Source organism: Ovis aries, chromosome 5 (assembly GCF_016772045.2).
Source record: "Ovis aries strain OAR_USU_Benz2616 breed Rambouillet chromosome 5, ARS-UI_Ramb_v3.0, whole genome shotgun sequence".
Classification (NCBI taxonomy): domain Eukaryota; kingdom Metazoa; phylum Chordata; class Mammalia; order Artiodactyla; family Bovidae; genus Ovis; species Ovis aries.
In genome coordinates, this window is record NC_056058.1 from 57490952 (window position 1) to 57512895 (window position 21944).

Genomic DNA, 21944 nt, shown 5'->3' on the forward strand with positions numbered 1-21944 from the left:
AGATTTTACATGTTTATAAATACACAGACTATATGTATGCATATATATGTATAATTGCATTTCACACTCAAAACCACTCTGTGAGGTAAATATAATTTCTATGTTACAGATGAGGAAACTAAATAATCAGAACTTAATTTACTCACTTAAAGTCACACAACCAATATTTATTAGAAACAAATAAGATCCATGGGACTCAATGCATACATTCTGTTTTAAAATTTTAAAAAAATTTATTTTTTTAGGCTACACTGTGCAGTATGTAGGATCTTAGTCCCTTGACCAGGGATCAAACCTGTGTCCCCTGTATTGGGAGTATGGAGCCTTACCCACTAGACCACCAGGGAAGTCTCAATGCACATATTCTTACCTAAGATTATATTGCTTCCCAAACAAATTGCCAACATCCGCTGGATCATGAAAAAAGCAAAAGAGTTCCAGAAAAACATCTATTTCTGCTTTATTGACTATGCCAAAGCCTTTGACTGTGTGGATCACAAGCAACTGTGGAAAATTCTGAAAGACATGGGAATACCAGACCACCTGACCTGCCTCTTGAGAAATCTGTATGCAGGCCAGGAAGCAACAGTTAGAACTGGACATGGAACCACAGACTGGTTCCAAATAGGAAAAGGAGTACGTCAAGGCTGTATATAGTCATCCTGCTTATCTAACTTCTATGCAGAGTACATCATGAGAAACGCTGGACTGGAAGAAACACAAGCTGGAATCAAGATTGCCGGGAGAAATATCAATAACCTCAGATATGCAGATGATACCACCTTATGGCAGAAAGTGAAAAGGAACTAAAAAGCCTCTTGATTAAAGTGAAAGTGGAGAGTGAAAAAGTTGGCCTAAAGCTCAACATTCAGAAAACGAAGATCATGGCATCTGATCCCATCACTTCATGGGAAATAGACGGGGAAATAGTGGAAACAGTGTCAGACTTTATTTTTGGGGGGCTCCAAAATCACTGCAGATGGTGACTGTAGCCATGAAATTAAAAGACGCTTACTCCTTGGAAGAAAAGTTATGACCAACCTAAATAGCATATTCAAAAGCAGAGACATTACTTTGCCGACTAAGGTCCGTCTAGTCAAGGCTATGGTTTTCCCTGTGGTCATGTATGGATGCGAGAGTTGGACTGTGAAGAAGGCTGAGCGCCGAAGAATTGATACTTTGGAACTGTGGTGTTGGAGAAGACTCTTGAGAGTCCTTTGGACTGCAAGGAGATCCAACCAGTCCATTCGGAAGGAGATCAGCCCTGGGATTTCCTTGGTGGGACTGATGCTGAAGCTGAAACTCCAGGACTTTGACCACCTTATACAAAGAGTTGGAAAAGACTCTGATGCTGGGAGGGATTGGGGGCAGGAAGAGAAGGGGACGACCAAGGATGAGATGGCTGGATGGCATCACTGACTTGATGGACATGAGTCTGAGTGAACTCCAGGAGTTGGTGATGGACAGGGAGGCCTGGTGTGCTGCGATTCATGGGGTCGCAAAGAGTCGGACATGACTGAGCGACTGAACTGAACTGAACTGAAACAAATATGAGTCAATATTTGGAGAGGCACGCAATGTCATTAATTATTCTCTTTTGTAGGTGCTATGCTTTGGGATGTACTACAATAAACCTGAAAGCAAAGCACTGGTGGAACAGTCTACTGCCTTCCCCCAGGTTTTCATACCTATGTCCCCAGGCCCAAAAGATGAAAACAGTGGCCATTTCGACAACTGTAGTTGGACAATACAGTTTACAATCTAATGTCAGCAACCCTAGCAGATACTCTTGGCCTGCTAATAATAATAATAACACTCGTAGCAACAATTATATGCACTGCACTTTAGAACAGACTTTCATGTAAAAGACTCCAATTATGTGAACTCTATTAGGGTTAGCAATGGGTCCCACTTGACATGACATGAAACTAATGCTCTGGGGTGGTCTCTGTATCATTTGCCAATTATTTCTAGTTCTCCCCCATTCTGGTTTTTATGAGACAAGGTAACACTGTATTCCGTAATCTCTATGGTTGCACAAGGGCCAATGATGGCGAAGCATAGTCACATAGGTGCCAATTCTGAGCTGGAATATTCAATTGCTGTAAATGGAAATCCTTAGGAATACATCTTCACTTCACCTTGACAGTTAACAATATTCAAAATGGTGACTATCTTGTCTACCTAGAACCCACTGAAGCAATGGAGCACCATCAACTGACCATCATACATGTATAGCTTGTATGTATGAATAAAAATAAACATGAATTGCTTCAAGTCACAGAAATCTTGGGGTTATATGTTACCACAACATAATCGGGTCTTCCTAACTGATACAGGCTCATGGCACAATGGACTTCCTGAAGACTACAGCTAGAAAATGTCAGTGCCTTTCTCCAAGCCTCAAAAGGGCTAAGGTCACTCTTCCTTTCACTATATTCTTGTTTGCTTCATGGACTTTTTGCCTCGAAAATAAAACAACATTTCCCCAGGAGCCAAAATATAAACCTAAGTGTAATCTGTTGATTCCTGGGTCAGGAAGATCCCCTGGAGAAGGGCCAGGCTACCCACTCCAGTATTCTTGGGCTTCCTTGGTGGCTCAGATGGTAAAGATTCCACCTGCAATGCAGGAGACCTGGGTTTGATCCCTGGGTTGGGAAGATCCCCTGTAGGAGAGCATGGCAACCAACTCCAGTATTCTTGCCTGGAGAATCCCATGGACAGAGGAGCCTGGCGGGCTACAGCCCATGGGGTCGCAAAGAGCTGGACATGACTGAGCAACACAGCACAAGTTCAAAGTGTAATCTGACTGATCTAAGTGTAATAGTCTCTATTTTGGTGAAATACAGAAAGTTTGATATTTTCATTTATTCCTTAAGTATGTCAAGTAGCCTATACTTAATCTCTTCTACTCTGAGTTTTAGAATTCAAAGGAACAACATTCCCCACCCCTAGAGCAGGCAGAAAAATACTTCTCACCTTGAATAATCAATTTGTTGATCGGACAGGAAGTAGCAATTAAGTAACACCACCCAGGGTGTGACATTGTGCTTTGAGAGCCGCTCAGAGCCAACCCTGACTTTGGATGACCTCACAGGAAAGGCGGAGAAATCAAACATTGCCTTATAAACATGACCCTTTCCTAGGGTATGGCTGATGCAGTTGTTGTGACCATCCTGAGTAACCTCTGCATCACAGCTGTCTCCATCATGAAGACCACTGGGGGTCTCCTTCTGCTCTGTGTAGTGGCCTGTCTCTGCTCCTGCTCAGGTGAGTCAAGGGTAGATAGTGCCCTTAATAGCCATAAGCTTGTTGTCTGACATGGCCCCTCCTAGGATATGAACATCTCAGAGAAACGTCTGGTCATGTGGATTTAAAGGATACTAGTTTGTAATAGAAACAGCCCTGGCCTGGAAAGGGAGGATCTTATGTTCCACTTGGAGTTTAAGGGTTTGGATCTAGAACATTCCCTTTCAAGGATTTTTATTTCCATTCATGGGACCAAAACCAAAAACACACACACACTACTTTTTTCATAAGTCTACCATCTTATTGCATGTGTTAGTCGCTTAGTCATATCTGATTCTTTGTGACCCTATGGACTGTAGCCCACCACATTCCTCTGACCATGTAATTCTCCAGGCGAGAATACTGGAGTGGGTTGCCATTCCTTTCTTCAGGGGATCTTCACAACCCAGGGATTGAACCTGAGTCTCCTGCATTGCTGGCAGATTCTTTACCATGTAAGCCACCGGGGAAGCCCATTTTATTAGGACCTGGAAACTGCTGGTGTTATGAGATACTACTCCTCATTGCAAAGATGCAGACAAACTTGAATCTCTCTCCAGATTAATCCAGAACTTAAATCTCTCTCCAAATTAATCCAGAACTTGAATCTCTCTCCAAATTAATCCAGGAAAATAGAAAAAAAATTATCCAAAACCCAGGAGTCAACAATTAAACATTTATATAGTGAAAAATTACTTAAATAAGATTATAATACCTTAGAGATATTCTATTACTTTTCTTCATATCAATTAGGAGGGGGAGACTATTGAAAATGGTGCTTCAGGCTCTTAGAAATAGTGAGTGCAATACTTTTATTGCTATCTGATTTAAAACACTATCAGAGACACAATGAGCTCCAGAAAACATCCCGTGGTATATAAAGGGAGGAAATTTGGATAATTCTCTTGCTTGAACCAAGGATTACCTAACACAGTGGCCATCTGGCTTCGTCAGAATACAGTTGGGTTTTGTGAAAGGATAGGGTAGGTGCTGAAACTAATTACCAGAAGAACCACAGAGTCTTATTCGACAGACTGACTTTACGTTAATTAATGAGACCTTACAACTCTGCTTTATTTTTAATGTTTCCAACTGAATCTCTCTTTCAGAAGCTGCTAGCCTGCCTTTAAAAACAGTGAGTATATTGAACCACAATTTAATTTCAGTTTAATTTCCTACTTAGTTTAATTTTCTATTTACTGTATGTACTCAAAAAACACTTGAGAAATACATATGAAAGGTTAATTCAGTATGCTTGTGGTGGGGTAAGTGGCCAGGTGAAAGGCAAGGAAGGCAGCTGTAGGTAAGTTGCCTCTGCTTTTCAGAAGGCAGCTGTAGAAATGTGATATACATATAAACAAATAATCTAAATGTAAAGAAAGTGTTCCAAATTTTTAAAAAAGAGAGAGGGTACTTCTAGCTGAGAAGCTGGTGATGTCTCCATGGAAAGGGCAACATGTGAGAGGCAAAAGACAGTTACCTTGGTTAACAGCACAGATTCTGGATTCAAATCCCAGCCCTACCACTAACTAGCTTTTATATTATACAAATTCTTTCCTTTTTTAAGCCCAGATCTCCCTCATCTGTAAATAGGGGTAACAGAAGAACCTACCCACTTCAGTTTTCTGAAGATTAAACAACAAAAGAAATTAATGTAAGATTTAAGTTTAATGCCTGGCAAGGAAATATGCAGGAGCTGTTCACTGTGTGTACTAGTAGTAATAGAAGTGATACTGGTAGTACTAGCATTTATTTGTCAGAGTGGTCATAGTGTTATCAATAGAAGTAGCCACAGCAGTTTCAGAGTATAGGAGCTGGAACCTCCGGATGGTACTGTGCTTCCTGTCAGATAGAGGCCAGGGTAGCCTAGCTTAAGGACGAGGAGAAAAGCAGGACATTCTCTTGCATATGTTCCAGGTGAACTGCAGCATTTACAAGAAGTACCCAGTGGTGGCCATCCCTTGCCCCATCACATACCTGCCTGTTTGTGGTTCTGACTACATCACCTATGGGAATGAATGCCACTTGTGTATTGAGAATTTGTGAGTACCTCATGGGAAGGAAAAAAAGCTAGGGCACTGCCCTTCACTGCAATCTTCTCTTTCCACCAGCATGCTCAGCTCTCTAAAAACTGTACTTACCCACCCAGAGCATCTGGGAGACAGAGAAAACTTGCTGCCTCACAGTTGGATTAAGGATGAGCCACCTGCTCTACCAGCTTGGACTGGTCCCTCCATGACAGAGCCTCTAATTCCCATCTGTCAACTTAGAGTCTAACAAGACCAGAAGCCTTCAAATTACTGTCTCTAGAGCCCAGAGGTTCTGTAGAGGGAAGTTAGGAGTCACCCAAGAGGTTACAGAGATCATCTGGGGAAGTCTCCAATTCTAACCAGCTTTGGGCTCTTTTAAGTAGTGGAGTTCCACAAAATTTCTTACTGGAAGAAATGTTTCTGAATCCCACACTAAAAAATAATTGAAAACTACTATCCTATCATGTAGAATAGAAGCCTCTTATCCTACTTCTAAGAGACTTAATGGACTTAATGATTCTAGATAAACTGTGACCAGAAGGTCTTTATCCTCCTCAATTTCCTGGTGGCTGTAAATATCCGTTGCCTGAGGCAGTAGGGAGGATAAGTCTACCACAAAGATTTTTTTCTTCAATCTGAAATAAGGAATACAATATAGTCCAAGCTGTCAGAATTTGGGCTAGAATCCTCATGGACAAGCTTTAACTATTTCGTTTGGCTTACACAATGTTTTGGAAGGCAATATAACCAGGCAGAAGACACTTCTTTAGTGCAAAATAGGCAACTCAGGGGTCGTAACAACCAGTTCCCTTTGCTCACTGCTAACTCTCTTTTAGACCCCCGGGTTTTGGCCACTTAGCTCTTTTGGGTTTTTTTCATCTTTGTGATCATCTTAACAAGTTAAAATATCACATTAGGACCTGAGCCCAGAAGGATGTCTACACATTGATTCCTACTCAGGAGCTTTTATTTCACGAAAGGGAAGATTCTCTAATGTGCACAGACACTGGGCCCTCAACCTAGAAAACACCTTGCATCCAAGGACACTGAAGAGGACACGTGATGGACGTCCCTCTCACTAGTACAGGGGCCGGCCCCACCACGGGCCCTGTGGAGCAGGAAAGCCTGAGGGGCCAGCCGGCCACCTTAGCTTCCCTTGTCAGAGGTCCTCCTTCTTTGCTGGTTTAAGACACTGGGTGATTAGTTTGGGCTCTAGGATCAGTAGAGGGAGCAGGTGGGATGAAAATATCACTGGACTAGGGACATTCTGCTACTCGCTCTGTCAGAAACTGCCTGTAGCAAGGACACTCCTTTTTAGAGACTCATTTTCCTCATGTGTAAGATCAGGTTGTGGCTGTAATCTCTGTAGTTCCTTTCAGCTCTAATATAACGTAAATTTTCCTCTTGTGTTAATGATCCTCTTAACTGTGTCTTCCCATAGGAAGAGTTATGGAAAAGTTCAGTTTCTTCATGAAGGAGTATGTTAACTTCCCCACAGACGTGGATACAGAGCAAGGATATCCTCATTATCATCGTCATCATCCCTGGTTCCAGGAGGGTGGGACTGGTAGGGAGGGGTCAGAGACAGACCCAGAGTCATCTTTGTTGGGTGGGGAAAGTTGTGCTCTCCCTCAGACTTCTGTCTCACTGACTGACAAATACAAATATTTCAAAATAAAAAGTACAATGAAATTGTAACAGCTCATTGTTGAGTTCTAAGCATCAAAATAATTATGCTTATTAAAAACTTTGCAGAACTACTATCTACCTCAGTTCAGTTCAGTTCAGTCGCTCAGTCGTGTCCAACTCTTTGCGACCCCATGAATCGCAGCACGCCAGGCCTCCCTGCCTATCACCAACTCCCGGAGTTCACTCAGACTCAACATCCATCGAGTCAGTGATGCCATCCAGCCATCTCATCCTCGGTCATCCCTTTCTCCTCCTGCCCCCAATCCCTCCCTAGTAACTTCAATAGATCAAAAGATAAAAACCTACTTTAAATGGAACATAAGGAGCCAAATATGTGTAATGCCTATTGTAGTTGTTCAGTCACTGAGTCAAGTCCAAATCTTTGTGTCCCCATGGACTACACCCCACCAGTCTTCTCTGCCCAAGGGGTTCCCCAGGCAAGAATACTGGAGTGGGCTACCATTCCCTTCTCCAGGGGATCTTCCCAACCCAAGGATCAACCTCAAATCTCCTGCACTGACAAGTGGATTCTTTACCACTGAGCCACCAGGGAAGCCCTTTGTAATGCCTATAGCACAGTCATAAATATTTTCAGGAATGACATGCCTTTACAACTACAAATTTATTTCATAAACACATTTTATAGCAAAAATTATCAAAATAAACCACTGAACTCTCTGACATAGCTTAAACAATCTAACTTATTCCTAAGGTTTTAAAAAAGTATATGTATAAAATAAATTGACAAAAATTTTTCATTTGCAATAGAGACCCTATTAATTTCCTAATTGTTCTAATGAAACTCTAATTCCTAATTAAGTCTTCTTTACTTGACATACCAGTCTGTTTTAACAAGGATGCTGTGTGATTCAAGGGAGGAGGGCACATTTGCAAATCCTACTTCAAATTTAACACAGCTCTAAACCATCTTTATCATTTTAATTATCAATCTAATTGTGCCACAAACATCAGCTATTCCATATTAATAAATCCTGACCCATGATTTTAGATTCTCAACCCCTTAATCCTAATGTTAAATGCCTAATTTATCCATAATCCTAGACAGTTCATAGCGTTTAACTCAAATCTATGTTTAACACTAAAAGCTCACAATATGTTAATCACAGTAAGACACTCAGTAATCTAATATTTCTCAGTCTTTGATCTTTGTGACACACCTTCTCAACCGAATTGTAAACACAAAGAACCAGTGTCTAAATGCACAAAAGAGAAGACACACTGGTCCAGAAATGCTGAGTAGTGAATAAAAACAAAAGCTCATCTTTTCTCCTTTCTTTTCTATTCCCTTTCCTCTCTCTCAAATAGTTTTCCTCTTCTCTATACTATTTTTTCCTTTTCTATATATTCCTTCCCTGTTATTTCTTATTGCAAACTTTTCCTAACTTTTCCTTAAATTCATTACCTTTTCTTCACTTTCTATAGTCTTTATAAGCATCTTTTATTTATTCAAAGCCTTCCAGCCTCCATATCTCTAGGTCTGACTGTATATCCGTTTGTAGCAATGGTCAGATAGCACATAAGTCATATACACACTTGGGGAAATTTTAAATTATTAGACATTTGTCTCAAAATGAAGAGGGCTGGGGCCTCACCTTCAAAATGTCTACCACGTATATTATTCTACAGTCAAATCCTTACCTAGGCTTATAGCCTAATTGATAGCTTACACCTCGACATTTAAAAATAAATTCTGATTTCATATAAACCCAAAATTCACCTTATATCTAAATCCCAATTTTTACCTTTCACAACTGCTCTATAGCATAAGGCTTAACCACTCCCTTAAAAGGCCAACTCTTTATTCTATCCTTTAAATCAAAATTCAAAACAAATCTTTAATATTAATCTGCATGCAGTTCATTTCATATAAATGAATCTGAGAACCAACACTGAACTCAGTCCTAAACTTTAAAAACTGTAGTCCTAATGTTTTGCTGTCTCTGGGTCTTATTTCTATTCATTGATTGAATTGAAATGCCTATGTTTATATGCATGTTGTACTCTGCTTATGTGTGATTACAACATGGGAAACTACAATCTCACTTTGTATGCTAGTAACTACGTAGGTGTATGTTCACATGTGACTCTCTTTACAGATGACCAGGTCATGACTGGTGGCCCCAGTAACCTAACCTTAAGAACTGTGTTTGAAAGTCAATATGTATAAAAATATACTGAGTTAACTCATTTTCAGTTAATAAATATATAGATTGTTTCATTTAGTATCTTATTGACTATTTACACTGTGACAAATCAGTTCCTGTTGTTGGTTTCCCCAAGTAATGAAAGGCTGAAACTGAATTAAAGTAAAAAGCTAAAACACAAAATAACAGAAAGAATAAAACAAGGCTAAGGAATTTATAACATTTGTTATAAATGTTTTATCATAATCATTTATAACAAAATAATTTTTCAACCTGAACTGTTGTTTTGATCCAGTTGCTTTGAGTTAAATGATTTCAAACCAGTTCTGTGCCTCTGTGACAAGCTGCTTCTATTGAGGCTTAATTGAGTTGGCCTAATGGCACCCCACTCCAGTACTCTTGCCTGGAAAATTCCATGGTCGGAGGAGCCTGGTAGGCTGCAATCCATGGGTCACTACAAGTCGGACATGACTGAGCGACTTCACTTTTACCTTTCACTTTCACGCACTGGAGAAGGAAATGGCAACTCACTCAGGTGTTCTTGCCTGGAGAATCCCAGGAATGGTGGAGCCTGGTGGGCTGCCATCTATGGGGTCGCACAGAGTCGGACACGACTGAAGCGACTTAGCAGCAGCAGCAGCAGCAACTTACTGCATGTCTCAGTCCGGGTCTCCTTCTGGTTATTAGTTTGTGGCTATAAAGCTGACAGAAGTGTCTTTTCTAACAATCTTATTTGCTTCCTACCATGTCTACAAGCAATCTCACAGTTGCCTGAGAGGTGGGGCAAGTGAATGGGTTCTTTATGTTCCACAGTTATTCTGCCTGTACCAGTGAAGACATGATGCACTTGACTTCCTGAAGCCAATGACCTGGACCTCTGTGTTCTTTGGAAACTTTGCAGAAGAAATGGATCAGTCTTGCCCCCATACTTGGGGCTCTGGATTATGTCTGGTTCAGGAAAGCCAGACATCCAATCATAAATGTAAATGTCAAATCAATTCACTTCAGTCACTCAGTCGTGTCTGACTCTTTGTGATCCCGTGAACTGCAGCATGCCAGTCCTCCTTGTCCATCACCAACTGTCAGAGTCTACCCAAACCCATGTCCATCGAGTCGGTGATGCCATACAGCCATCTCATCCTCTGTTGTCCCCTTCCCTCCTGCCCTCAATCCCTCTCAGCATCAGGGTCTTTTCAAATGAGTCAGCTCTTACATGAGGTGGCCAAAGCACTGCAGTTTCAGCTTCAACATCAGTCCTTCCAATGAACACCCAGGACTGATCTGCTTTAGGATGGACTGGCTGAATCTCCTTGCAGCCCAAGGGACTCTCAAGAGTCTTCTCCAACACCACAGTTCAAAAGCATCAATTCTTTGGTGCTCAGCTTTCTTCAGTCCAACTCTCATATCCATACATGACCACTGGAAAAACCATAGCCTTGACTAGATGGACCTTTGTTGGCAAAGTAATGTCTCTGCTCTTTAATATGCTATCTAGGTTGGTCATAACTTTCCTTCCAAGGAGTAAGCATCTTTTAATTTCATGGCTGCAGTCACCATCTGCAGTGATTCTGGAGCCCCCCAAATAAAGTCTCACTGTTTCCACTGTTTCCCTATCTATTTCCCATTAAGTGATGGGACCTAATGCCATCCATGATCTTAGTTTTCTGAATGTTGAGCTTTAAGCCAACTTTTTCAGTCTCCTCTCTCACTTTCATCAAGAGGCTCTTTAGTTCCTCTTCACTTTCTGCCATAAGGGTGGTGTCATCTGCATATCTGAGGTTATTGATATTTCTCCCAGCAATCTTGATTTCAGGTTGTGCTTCTTCCAGCCCAGCATTTCTCATGATGTACTCTGCATATAAGTTAAGTAAGCAGGGTGATAATATACAGCTTGACGTACTCCTTTTCCTATTTTAAATTTATTTAAAAGTTTTTAAATTTCCAAGTTTAGGCCTTGGCATGATTTTACTTAGTTTTACTTGCTTCTCTGTACTCGTCAATATTTGCATCCTCATCATCACTGTCTTCATTATAAAACTCCACCAAGCAACTCAGGAGAACACAAGGAAACTTTCAACAGAAGACTGTGTGTTTACCCCAACGTGGACTTTTACCAGGTGTGTAGCTGTGGGTAGGTACTCCAGGTGTGCAATATCTTTTCCTTTACTGTTAACATGTATATTGTGAGAATCAGATGAGATATGCATGTGAACATGCTTTGTAAATTATAAAGTCTTATAGAAGTGAAAAGAGATGATTATACTGCATATCCCCATTCTTCTCCATCACTTACAAAGGCATAAAAATATATACCACATTCTTTTGGAATATGCTTGGCATGTTAAATACTCATGACCAGTAAATGCTCATGTATTTTTCTTGGTTTGAGAAATGGTAACATTTCTGTTCATTAGAAATTGATACTAGGAAGAGAAAAGGAGAATGTGTAGTTTAAACATGTAAGATTACACACATTTACTTATATAGTTTGCCCCATTTGAACATGGCCTCACTTAACACAATAGCATGAGCAAAACTGCAATAAAAATGATATTTGCATAATCTCAAGGAATATCACTACAAAATATTTATTAATTTTTAAAGTAAAAAGAGTAACTGAATAGTGGATAACCTGGAAGTTATTACCAGCTTACTCAAGTGATTAAAGTTAGCATTGTTAATCATGGGGCAAATCAGCATCATGTATGTGCACATCAGGGGTGGTCCCAGTGTCCAGCACCGGGGAAGGAGTACTCAGAGGTCCCTCTCCAGGCAGGAGCACTCAAGTTCCACCCAACTAATACCACATTTTGGAGCCAGATCTAGGGTGAACAGATCCTGGGGGAGCTCTAAACAAAGGCATGCCAGGTCCCAAGAAGAAGCAAAACCATCTTTTCATTCCTGGAGCTACAATGCCGAGCAGTAGTCTGGGACAAACACAATGGAGAAAGGGACGTAAACTTTGCTTGCTGCTGGACAGAACCACAAATGCAGTCCACAGGTTCACTGTGACCACATGGGCCTCACCTGCTTCAGTGTTCACCTCCTCGGCGACAGAGCACACAAAGGCAACGGATCCTTAGTGAACCTGACCCTCAGGGCTTCTGCTCTAAAAACTGGGGAGGAGATATCACCATCAACAGGGCTGTGACAGCCATGGAGCAAAGAGGAGACCCTTTCCATAATCCAGTTCAGGTTCTGGTTACTGTACCATCACACCTTCCATAAAGGAGATAAAAACCAGCACATGCAGAGGAAAGAAGTGGCTGGCATCCATACCGAAACAGCCCTGGCACTGAAAATACTGGACTCACACAGTCTACACAGCGGTATTCCCACTTAACACATCCCTTCAAGACCACAGTAGATAACTGTTTCCCATAAACTCAGGGAGACAACAAAAGTTAAGTAACATGAAAAAGTAGAGAAACTATTTCCAATTAAAAGAATAGAGAAATCCCTTGAAAGAACAAATGATTAAACAGACCTCTCAAGTCTGCTGCTGCTGCTAAGGCACTTCAGTCATGTCCAACTCTGTGTGACCCCATAGACGGCAGCCCGCCAGGCTCCCCCGTCCCTGGGATTCATAAGGCAAGAACACTGGAGTGGGGTGCCATTTCCTTCTCCAATGCAGGAAAGTGAAAAGTGAAAGTGAAGTCGCTCAGTCATGTCTGACCCTCAGCGACCCCATGGACTGTAGCCACCAGGCTCTTCCATCCATGGGATTTTCCAGGCAAGAGTACTGGAGTGGGGTGCCATTGCCTCTCAAGTCTACCAGACCCCAAGTTCAAAACGGAGATAGTAAAAATGATGAAAAAAATAAGAAAGATTATCAATAACAATGCAGATCAGTGTAACAAGGAACTAGAAACTGCAAAGTAACCAATCAAAATTACACAACTCAATTGCAAAGATAAAAACCAAACTAAAAGGAATAAATATCAGACTAAGTAACAGAAGAATAAATAAGTGATCTAGAAGACAGAATAATGGAAATACTTCATCAGAGCACCAGACAGAAAACAAATAAAAAGAAAATGAAAGCAACATATGAGATGTATGGGATAATATAAAGGTGTGTGAACCTATGCAAAATAGAGATTCCAGAAGAAGAAGGAGAAGAGAGTATCAAAAATATATTTAGAGAAATTATGGCTGAAAACTTTCCAAACCTAAAGGAATACAGATATCCAGGTATAAGAATCAGAGTGTCCCAAACAAGATGAAAAGACCCACACCAAAACATACTAATTGAAGTGGAAAAACTTGGAGAGATAATTCTAAAGGCAGCAAGAGGAAAACAAAGAGTAAGTTACAAGGGAACCTTCATAAGGTCATCAGCTGATTTCTCTGCAGAAAATTTCTAGGCCAGAAGGGAGAGGTATGACCAACTGAAGTGCTGAAAGGGAAAAATCTGTAACCTAGAATACTCTATTCAGTAAAAGTATCATTTATAACAAAAGGAGAGAGAAAACATTTCTTAGAGAAGCAAAAATTAAAAGAATACAACAGTACTAAACTTAACATAACAGCAACTATTTAAAGGTCTTCTCTAAACAGAGAAGAAACAAAAAATTATAGGAAAGGAAAAAATACAACAGGAGAGGCAGATATATGAAAGGATTGATGATTATTTACATAAGCCAGTATGTAGGTTAAGAGACCATCAAACAATTTTATAAAAGCAATTTTAAATTATAAAACTATAATCAGCAGCAAAAGGATAAACAAGAACATGTAAAATAGAACATCAAAATCATAATGTGAAGATGGGAGGAAAAATGTAGCTCTTTTAGAATGTGTCTGAACCTATACGACTACCATGCTAAAACAAGCAGATATAGTTATGAGTTAACACTCTTGAAAACCAGGGTACCGTTAGTCACTCACTCATTAGTTGCTCAGTCTGACTCTTTGTGACCCCATGGAACGTAGCCCTAGGCTACTCTATACACAGGATTTCCCAGGCAAGAATACTGGAGTGGGTTGCCAGAAGTTAGGTAAGCAGGGTGACAATATACAGTCTTGATGCACTCTTTTCCTGATTTGGAACCAGTCCATTGTTCCATGTCCAGTTCTAACTGTTGCTTCTTGACCTGCATACAGATTTCTCAGGAGGCAGGTAAGGTGGTATTTCCATCTCTTTAAATTTTTCAGAGTTTGTTGTGATCCATACAGTCAAAGGTCTTGGTGTAGTCAATAAAGCAGAAGTAGATGTTTTTCTGGAACTCTCCTGCTTTTTCAGTGATCCAATGGATGTTGGCAATTTGATCTCTGGTTCTTCTGCCTTTTCTAAGTCCAGCTTGAACATCTGGAAGTTCTCAGTTCACGTACTGTTGAAGCCTCACTAGGAGAATTTTGAGCATTACTTTGCTAGCGTGTGAGGTGAGTGCAATGGTGCAGTAGTTTGAGGAATCTTTAGCATTGCCTTTCTTTGGGATTAGATGAAAACTGACCTTTTCCAGTCCTGTGGCCACTGCCAAGTTTTCCAAATTTGCTGGCATATTGAATGCAGCACTTTCAGAGTATCATCTTTTAAGATCTGAAATATCTCAGCTGGAATTCCATCACCTCCTGCAGCTTTGTTCGCAAGGATGCTTCCTATGGCCCATTTGACTTTGGGACTCCAGGATGTCTGGCTCTAGGCGGGTGACCATACCATCATGGTCATCTGGGTCATGAAGATCTTTTTTGCATAGCTCTTCTGTGTATTGTGCCACCTCTTCTTAATATCTTCTGCTTCTCTTAGGTCCATACCATTTCTGTCCTTTATTGAGCCCATCTTTGTATGAAATGTTCCCTTGGTATCTCTATTTTCTTGAAGAGATCTCTAGTCTTTCCCATTCTGTTGTTTTCCTCTATCTCTTTGCATTGATCACTGAAGACGGCTTTCTTATTTCTCCTTTCTATTCTTTGGAACTCTGCATTCAAAATGGGTGTATCTTTACTTTTCTCCTTTGCCTTTCATGTCTCTTCTTCTCTCAGCTATTTGTAAGGTCTCCTCAGACAACCATTTTGCCTTTTTGCATTTCTTTTTCTTGGGGATGGTCTTGATCACCGCCTCCTATACAATGTCAGGAATCTCCGTCCATAGTTCTTCAGGCACTCTGTCTGTCAGATCTAATCCCTTGAATCTGTTTGTCACTTCCACTGTATAATTGTGAGGGATTTGATTTAGGTCATACCTTAATAGTCTAGTGGTTTTCCTTTCTTTCTTCAAGTAAGTCTGAATTTTGCAATAAGGAGTTCATGATCTGAGCTACACTTGTTTTTGCTGACTTTATAGGGTTTCTCCATCTGGGAAGCTTTTCTTTTGGTGTCATATATTTTTGCCTTTTCATACTGTTCATAGGGTTCTCAAGGCAAGAATGCTGAAGTGGTTTGCCAATCTCTTCTCTAGCGAACCCTGTTTTGTCAGAACTCTCCACTTTGACCCGTCCATCTTGGGTGGCCCCACATAGCGTGGCTCATAGTTTCACTGAATTAGATAAGGCTGTGGTCCATGTGATCAGTTTGGTTGTTTTTCTGTGATTGTTGTTTCCATTCTGTCTGCCCTCTAATGAGTAAGGATAAGAGGCTTATGGAAGCCTTCTTATGGGAGAGACTGTGGGAGAAACTGGATCTTATTCTCACTGGCAGGGTCATGCTCAGTAAAACTTTAATCTAATTTTCTATTGATGGGTTGTGTTCCCTCCCTGTTGTTTGGCCTGAGGCCAAACTGTTGACCCACACCTCCACTGGAGACTCATGGACACTCACAGACAAGTCTGGCTCAGTCTTCCACTGGCCTCCAAAGTCAAATTCCTTGTGGGTTCTCAGTCCCTTTGCTAGATCCCCAGCTTGGGAGATCTGTTGCGGGTCCTAGAACTTTCTTAACAGTACAAAAATTTCTTTGGTATAATTGTTCTGCAGTTTGTGGGTCATCTGTTTTGTGGCTCTATGGTGGGGCTAATGGTGACCTCCTCCAAGAGAGCTTATGCCACATGCTTGGTGACCCAGGTCTGCTGCACAGAGTCTTGTCCCTGTGACAGGCCACTGCTGACCTGTGCTGCCACAGGAGACACTCAAACACTCAAAGGCAGGTCTGGCTCAGTCTTTCTGGGGTCTCTAGGCCCTGGTGCACATGTTTTGTTTGAGCCTTCTGAATACTCTGATGGGTATGGGGTTTGATTCTAAATGTGATTTCACCTCTCCTACCATCTTGCTGGGGCTTCTCTGCCTTTGGACACGGGGTATCTTTTTTTGGTGGACTACAACATTCTCCCATTGATGGTTGTTCAGCAGTGAGTCGCAATTTTGGAGTTCTCACAGGAGAAGATGAGTGCACAATCCTTCTCCTCTGCCATATTGTTGGTGCTCCGAGGGAAGCTCTATCTTTGTAGCCCCTGGCAATCATTAACCTGACTTTTCTCTATAGACTCACTATTCTTGACATTACACTAAAATAGAATCATAAAGTATGTGGCCTTTTGTCTATAAGATTATTCCATGCTAGAGCATATATCAAGACCTTATCCTTTTCATTGAATAATATTATGTTCTACAGATGTAGTGCATTTAATCATCCATCAGTTGATGGCTAGTTGGATTATTTCCAATTTGGGGCTATTATGTATAAAGCTTCCTGATCCGTATGCAGGTCAGGAAGCAACAGTTAGAACTGGACATGGAACAACAGACTGGTTCCAAATAGGAAAAGGAGTATGTCAAGGCTGTATATTGTCACCTTTTATTTAACTTATATGCAGAGCACATCATGAGAAACACTGGACTGGAAGAAACACAAGCTGGAATCAAGATTGCCAGGAGAAATATCAATAACCTCAGATATGCAGATGACACCACCCTTATGGCAGAAAGTGAAGAGGAGCTAAAAAGCCTGTTGATGAAAGTGAAAGAGGAGAGTGAAAAAGTTGGCCTAAAGCTCAACATTCAGAAAATGAAGATCATGGCATCCGGTCCCATCACTTCATGGCAAATAGATGGGGAAACAGTGGAAACAGTGTCAGACTTTATTTTTTTGGGCTCCAGAATCACTGCAGATGGTGACTGTAGCCATGAAATTAAAAGACGCTTACTCCTTGGAAGAAAAGTTATGACCAACCTAGATAGCATATTCAAAAGCAGAGACATTACTTTGCTGACTAAGGTCCGTCTAGTCAAGGCTATGGTTTTCCCTGTGGTCATGTATGGATTCATGGGGTCGCAAAGAGTCGGACACGACTAAGCAACTAAACTGAACTGAACTGAACACGTATGGATGTGAGAGTTGGACTGTGAAGAAGGCTGAGCGCCGAAGAATTGATGCTTTTGAACTGTGGTGTTGGAGAAGACTCTTGAGAGTCCCTTGGACTGCAAAGAGATCCAACCAGTCCATTCTGAAGGAGATCAACCCTGGGATTTCTTTGGAAGGAATGATGCTAAAGCTGAAACTCCAGTACTTTGGCCACCTCATGCGAAGAGTTGACTCATTGGAAAAGACTGTGATGCTGGGAGGGATTGGGGGCAGGAGGAGAAGGGGATGACAGAGCATGAGATGGCTGGACGGCATCATGGACTCAATGGACGTGAGTCTGGGTGAACTCCGGGAGATGTGATGGACAGGGAGGCCTGGTGTGCTGCGATTCATGGGGTCGCAAAGAGTCGGACACAACTGAGCGACTGAACTGAACTGAACTGATGTATAAAGCTGCTATGAACATTAATGTCTTTAGTGGATATATGTTTTTAATACTCTTGGGCAAATACCTAGGAATGGAACTGTTAAGTCATATGGTAACTTTACATATAACTTTTTGAGGAATTACCAAACTATTTCCCAAAGTAGCTACAACATTTTATAATATATTCCCACCAGCAATGTATGAGAGTTCCAACATTTTCACATCCATACCAACATCTTGTCTGTTTTCTTAATTTTAGTCATCTTAATGGATAGGAAATGGTGTCTCTTTGATTTGTCTTTACTTAATAACTAATGATGCTAAAGCTGAAATCCAGTACTTTGGCCACCTCATGTGAAGAGTTGACTCATTGGAAAGACTCTGATTCTGGGAGTGATTGGGGGCAGGAGGAGAAGGGGACAACAGAGGATGAGATGGCTGGATGGCATCACTGACTCGATGGACGTGAGTCTGAGTGAACTCCGGGAGTTGGTGATGGACAGGGAGGCCTGGCATGCTGCAATTCATGGGGTCACAAAAAGTCAGACACGACTGAGCAGCTGAACTGAACTGACTGAATAACTAATGACAATGAGCATATTTTCATGTTTTGTTTTGGAAAATATCTATTCCAACCCTCTGCTTTGTTTTTAAATAAATTATTTTCCTGGTCATTGTAAGTTGCAAATGTAATTTTTTTTAATATACTCTAGATACTAATCCCTTATCAGATATATAATTTGCAACTATTTTCTCCCATTCTGTGGTCTCTGCTCTTAAATGCAAAAGTCTTTAATTTTGATGATGTCCAAATTATCTATTTCCTCTTTTGTTTCTTGTAATTTAGTGTCATATCTAAAAAATAATCACCTATTCAAAGGTCACAAAGATGAACACCTATATTTTCTTCTAAGAACTCTATAGTTTTAGCTCTCACATTTATGTATTTCAAGTTAATTTATGTTATGATTTTTAACACAAAATGAGGTGGGGGTCCAATCTCATTTGTTTTGTATGTGACTATCCAGTTGTCCCAGAAAGTTTTTAAAAGATTATTCTTTCTTCACTAACTTGCTTTGTCATTCTAGTCAAAAATCAATTAAATGTGCATATTAGAATTTATTTTTGGATTCCCAATTCTATTACACACTGTTTTGATTACTATAATCTTGCAGTAAAATTTTAAAGTGTTTAGTGTGAACCTTCACCTTTTTTCTTTTTGAAAACTCTTTTAGCTACCTTATATTTCCCATAAGAATTTTAGGATTAGCTCATCCATTTTCCAAAAAGGGCAGCTAACTTTGATAGACAGAACTGCCATCTTAACAATATTAAATTTTGTTGGATTGGATCATTTTGTTATAAAGGCACTGTTGGCACAGATGGTAAAATGTAAATTAGAGTCTTGAGGTGAAGAGCACACAAGAAGTTACTTGTTATATTCTTGCAACAATTATCTCAAAATAAAAAGTTAAAATTTAAAACTGTGTGTTTCCTAACTGCTATGCAAAGCAGGTACTAGTAATCTGATTAAATCATTCTTACAAGAATTCAAAGTCAAAGCACAGTAGTGACTTCAAAATGTTAAATATCAAGAGAATATGGAAAGGATATGCTATCTAGGCTGAATTTTTAAGTAAATTCTCAAATAAACTATAAGATTCTCCCTATCTCCTCCGCCTCTAATATACACTGAAAACATTTTAGAATTCCTTAGGAAATCTCAATTTCATAGTGACATTTTAAGTTGGTTTTCAGTATAAATCAGAGTTGCCTAAAAGATCTTGTTTATGTAAGAAGAAAGGACTGCCATTGCTTTGCAAGAGATTTCTGAGATATTCAAGGGGCTTTCTGTCCAGGATTTCCTGGTTCCCAGATTCTGCAGCATTACTCTTCCCAGAGGTGAACACCTAACACATATGTGCACACTAATAGGCTCCAAACTGGTGACAGCCTTCATCAGAAACAGAGTAAGTTTAAGAAACTGGATGCACATCACTCTCCTCTTTCACCCTCATTAACAGGATGTATATAAGTGCTTTACAATCACATATGAAAATCATAATCAGCTTGGGCTACGGTGCCATGATTAACTGTATTCTGAAAGCTTGTTAAAGAAAAGTTATTTGACACTTGTCAAAACGATAAGGAAAGCATTATTCTAGGTATAGTCTTGAATATCCCTACTGTAATACCCCTATGGCAATGGGGAAAAGATTGGGCTTAACTCTAAATACAGCAAATGGATATTTTAGCCAAGGAGCTGGGTTAAGTACTCAGTAGATGGAAAATTACTAATAAGAGATACTAAGGGGATTCTTGTTAAAGTCAGGCCAAGGACTTATATATTAAAAGTGGGGTATGAAAAACTTGATCAAATATAAAGGGTGATCAGATATCAAAAGTAGGGAGATGACTTGGCAGAATTCTATGCTAAGACACACCTGGAAAGGCCAAAGACATGAAGTAGAGGGGAGGCAGAGAGAAGGGAGGTGTGGGGAAGTCAAGGTCCATTTGACAAGAGAACTCAGAGAAGCCTAACTCAAGTTTGATAAAGAAGAGAATCTTTGTCAAGCTACAGTGAAGACACTGGCAATAGTTTCTCATTATTCATGGTATACCCAAGTTGTATTATAGTCTCTAAGACAGTCCATTAATAATCACTGAGTAAGCAAATGAAAATAAAGAAACTAAGGCTTCTACAAGTTCAATAATTTGCACAAGGTCACACAGGGAATGGTGGAAAGTGAAAGTGAAAGTGAAGACACTCAGTAGTCATGTCCAACTCTTTGGGACCCCGTGGACTGTAGCCTACCAGGTTCCTCCATCCATGGGATTTTCCAGGCAAGAATACTGGAGTGGGTTGCCATTTCCTTCTCCAGGGGATCTTCCCAACCGAGGGATTGAACCCAGGTCTCTGGCATTGTAGGCAGATGCTTTACCATCTAAGCCACCAGGGAAATTTGGAATGATGGAGGTGGCAACGAATTCATATAACATTATGATGCCTGCCCTCCAAACCATCTCAGAACAGTTTCCAGTTGTTTTATCCTTCTGAAGAGAAACAAATATGAATTTTAGTCTCTCAGCCTTTGGCACTACCTCCATTAGTAGTAATAGACCGTGTCTTCCAACTCTGTCTACCAAAACTGCAAGAATTGCTTCTGAGGTCTTCTCACAGGGGCACTTTATTAAAAAACTGGCACATTCCAAAAAGTGTTCTTGTAGCCTTTATCAAAGACTTCAAGTGAAGCATGGTTTGATGAAAGCACAATTAAGCTTATTCAAATCATGACTAAATGGCTGTTGGCTTATCTATTGAAAGTTATTTATTAGCAGGGCTTCCCTCATAGTTCTGTCAGTAAAGAATCTGCCTGCAATCACCAGGAGACCCAGCTTCAATTCCTGGGTCAGGAAGATCCCCTGGAAAAGGAAATGGCAACCTACTCCAGTATTCTTGCCTGGAGAATCCCATGGACAGAGGAATCAGGCAGTCTACAGTTCATGAATTCACAAGAGTTGGACATGACTTAGCAACTAAACCACCAGCACTGACCCTGTGTGTAACTACTTGCGAGGGCAAGTTAACATCTCATTTTTGAACCATCAGCCTGCATTTGGGGACCAGACAATCATGGCCAGAGTTCCAGGGACAGTCTAGCTCCCGCATCCACTAGCTCTGTTCTTTGCTATGATTGTTACATACCTCTTCATTATTGGCTTTGGGGAAATCCTCCTCCTAAGGGCTCTTGATAAAGAAGCTTTCACCAGAGATCTGGTGGGTAAATGAGGTATGAGTGCTCACCAACTCCACCCATTATACCATCTCCCCAAATATGGGATTTGGGGGGAAATTACTCTCTTCCTAAAAGTCAGGAATTACTGCCTGTTTGTGCTGAATCAAGACTTGGATGCTGATACCTTTTCTCTGTTCCCAGTCTGGGGTCTCAACTGCCAACATTTACCCCTTTGGTTCTAGAGGAGAGAAGAGGAAAGAGGGGAACCTGAGAAAATGTTAAAACCTATAAAGCTGCCATGCTGATGACTCTTCCCAGAAAAAGCAGTACACCAAAGAATATGTAGTAAACCCAGTGAAATTACTTAACTTC

General features: G+C 40.6%; 1 protein-coding gene across 1 annotated transcript; it reads left to right on the top strand.

The window, feature by feature from the left end:
- The first annotated feature begins 3155 nt into the window (after positions 1–3155).
- On the top strand, positions 3156–7016 carry SPINK7 (serine peptidase inhibitor Kazal type 7). The gene is made up of 4 exons (XM_004008944.5): positions 3156–3270; positions 4398–4423; positions 5206–5330; positions 6760–7016. Exons 1-4 carry the CDS (start codon positions 3210–3212, stop codon positions 6803–6805), a joined length of 258 nt encoding a protein of 85 aa, XP_004008993.4. The 5' UTR covers positions 3156–3209; the 3' UTR covers positions 6806–7016.
- The last annotated feature ends 14928 nt before the right edge of the window (positions 7017–21944 follow it).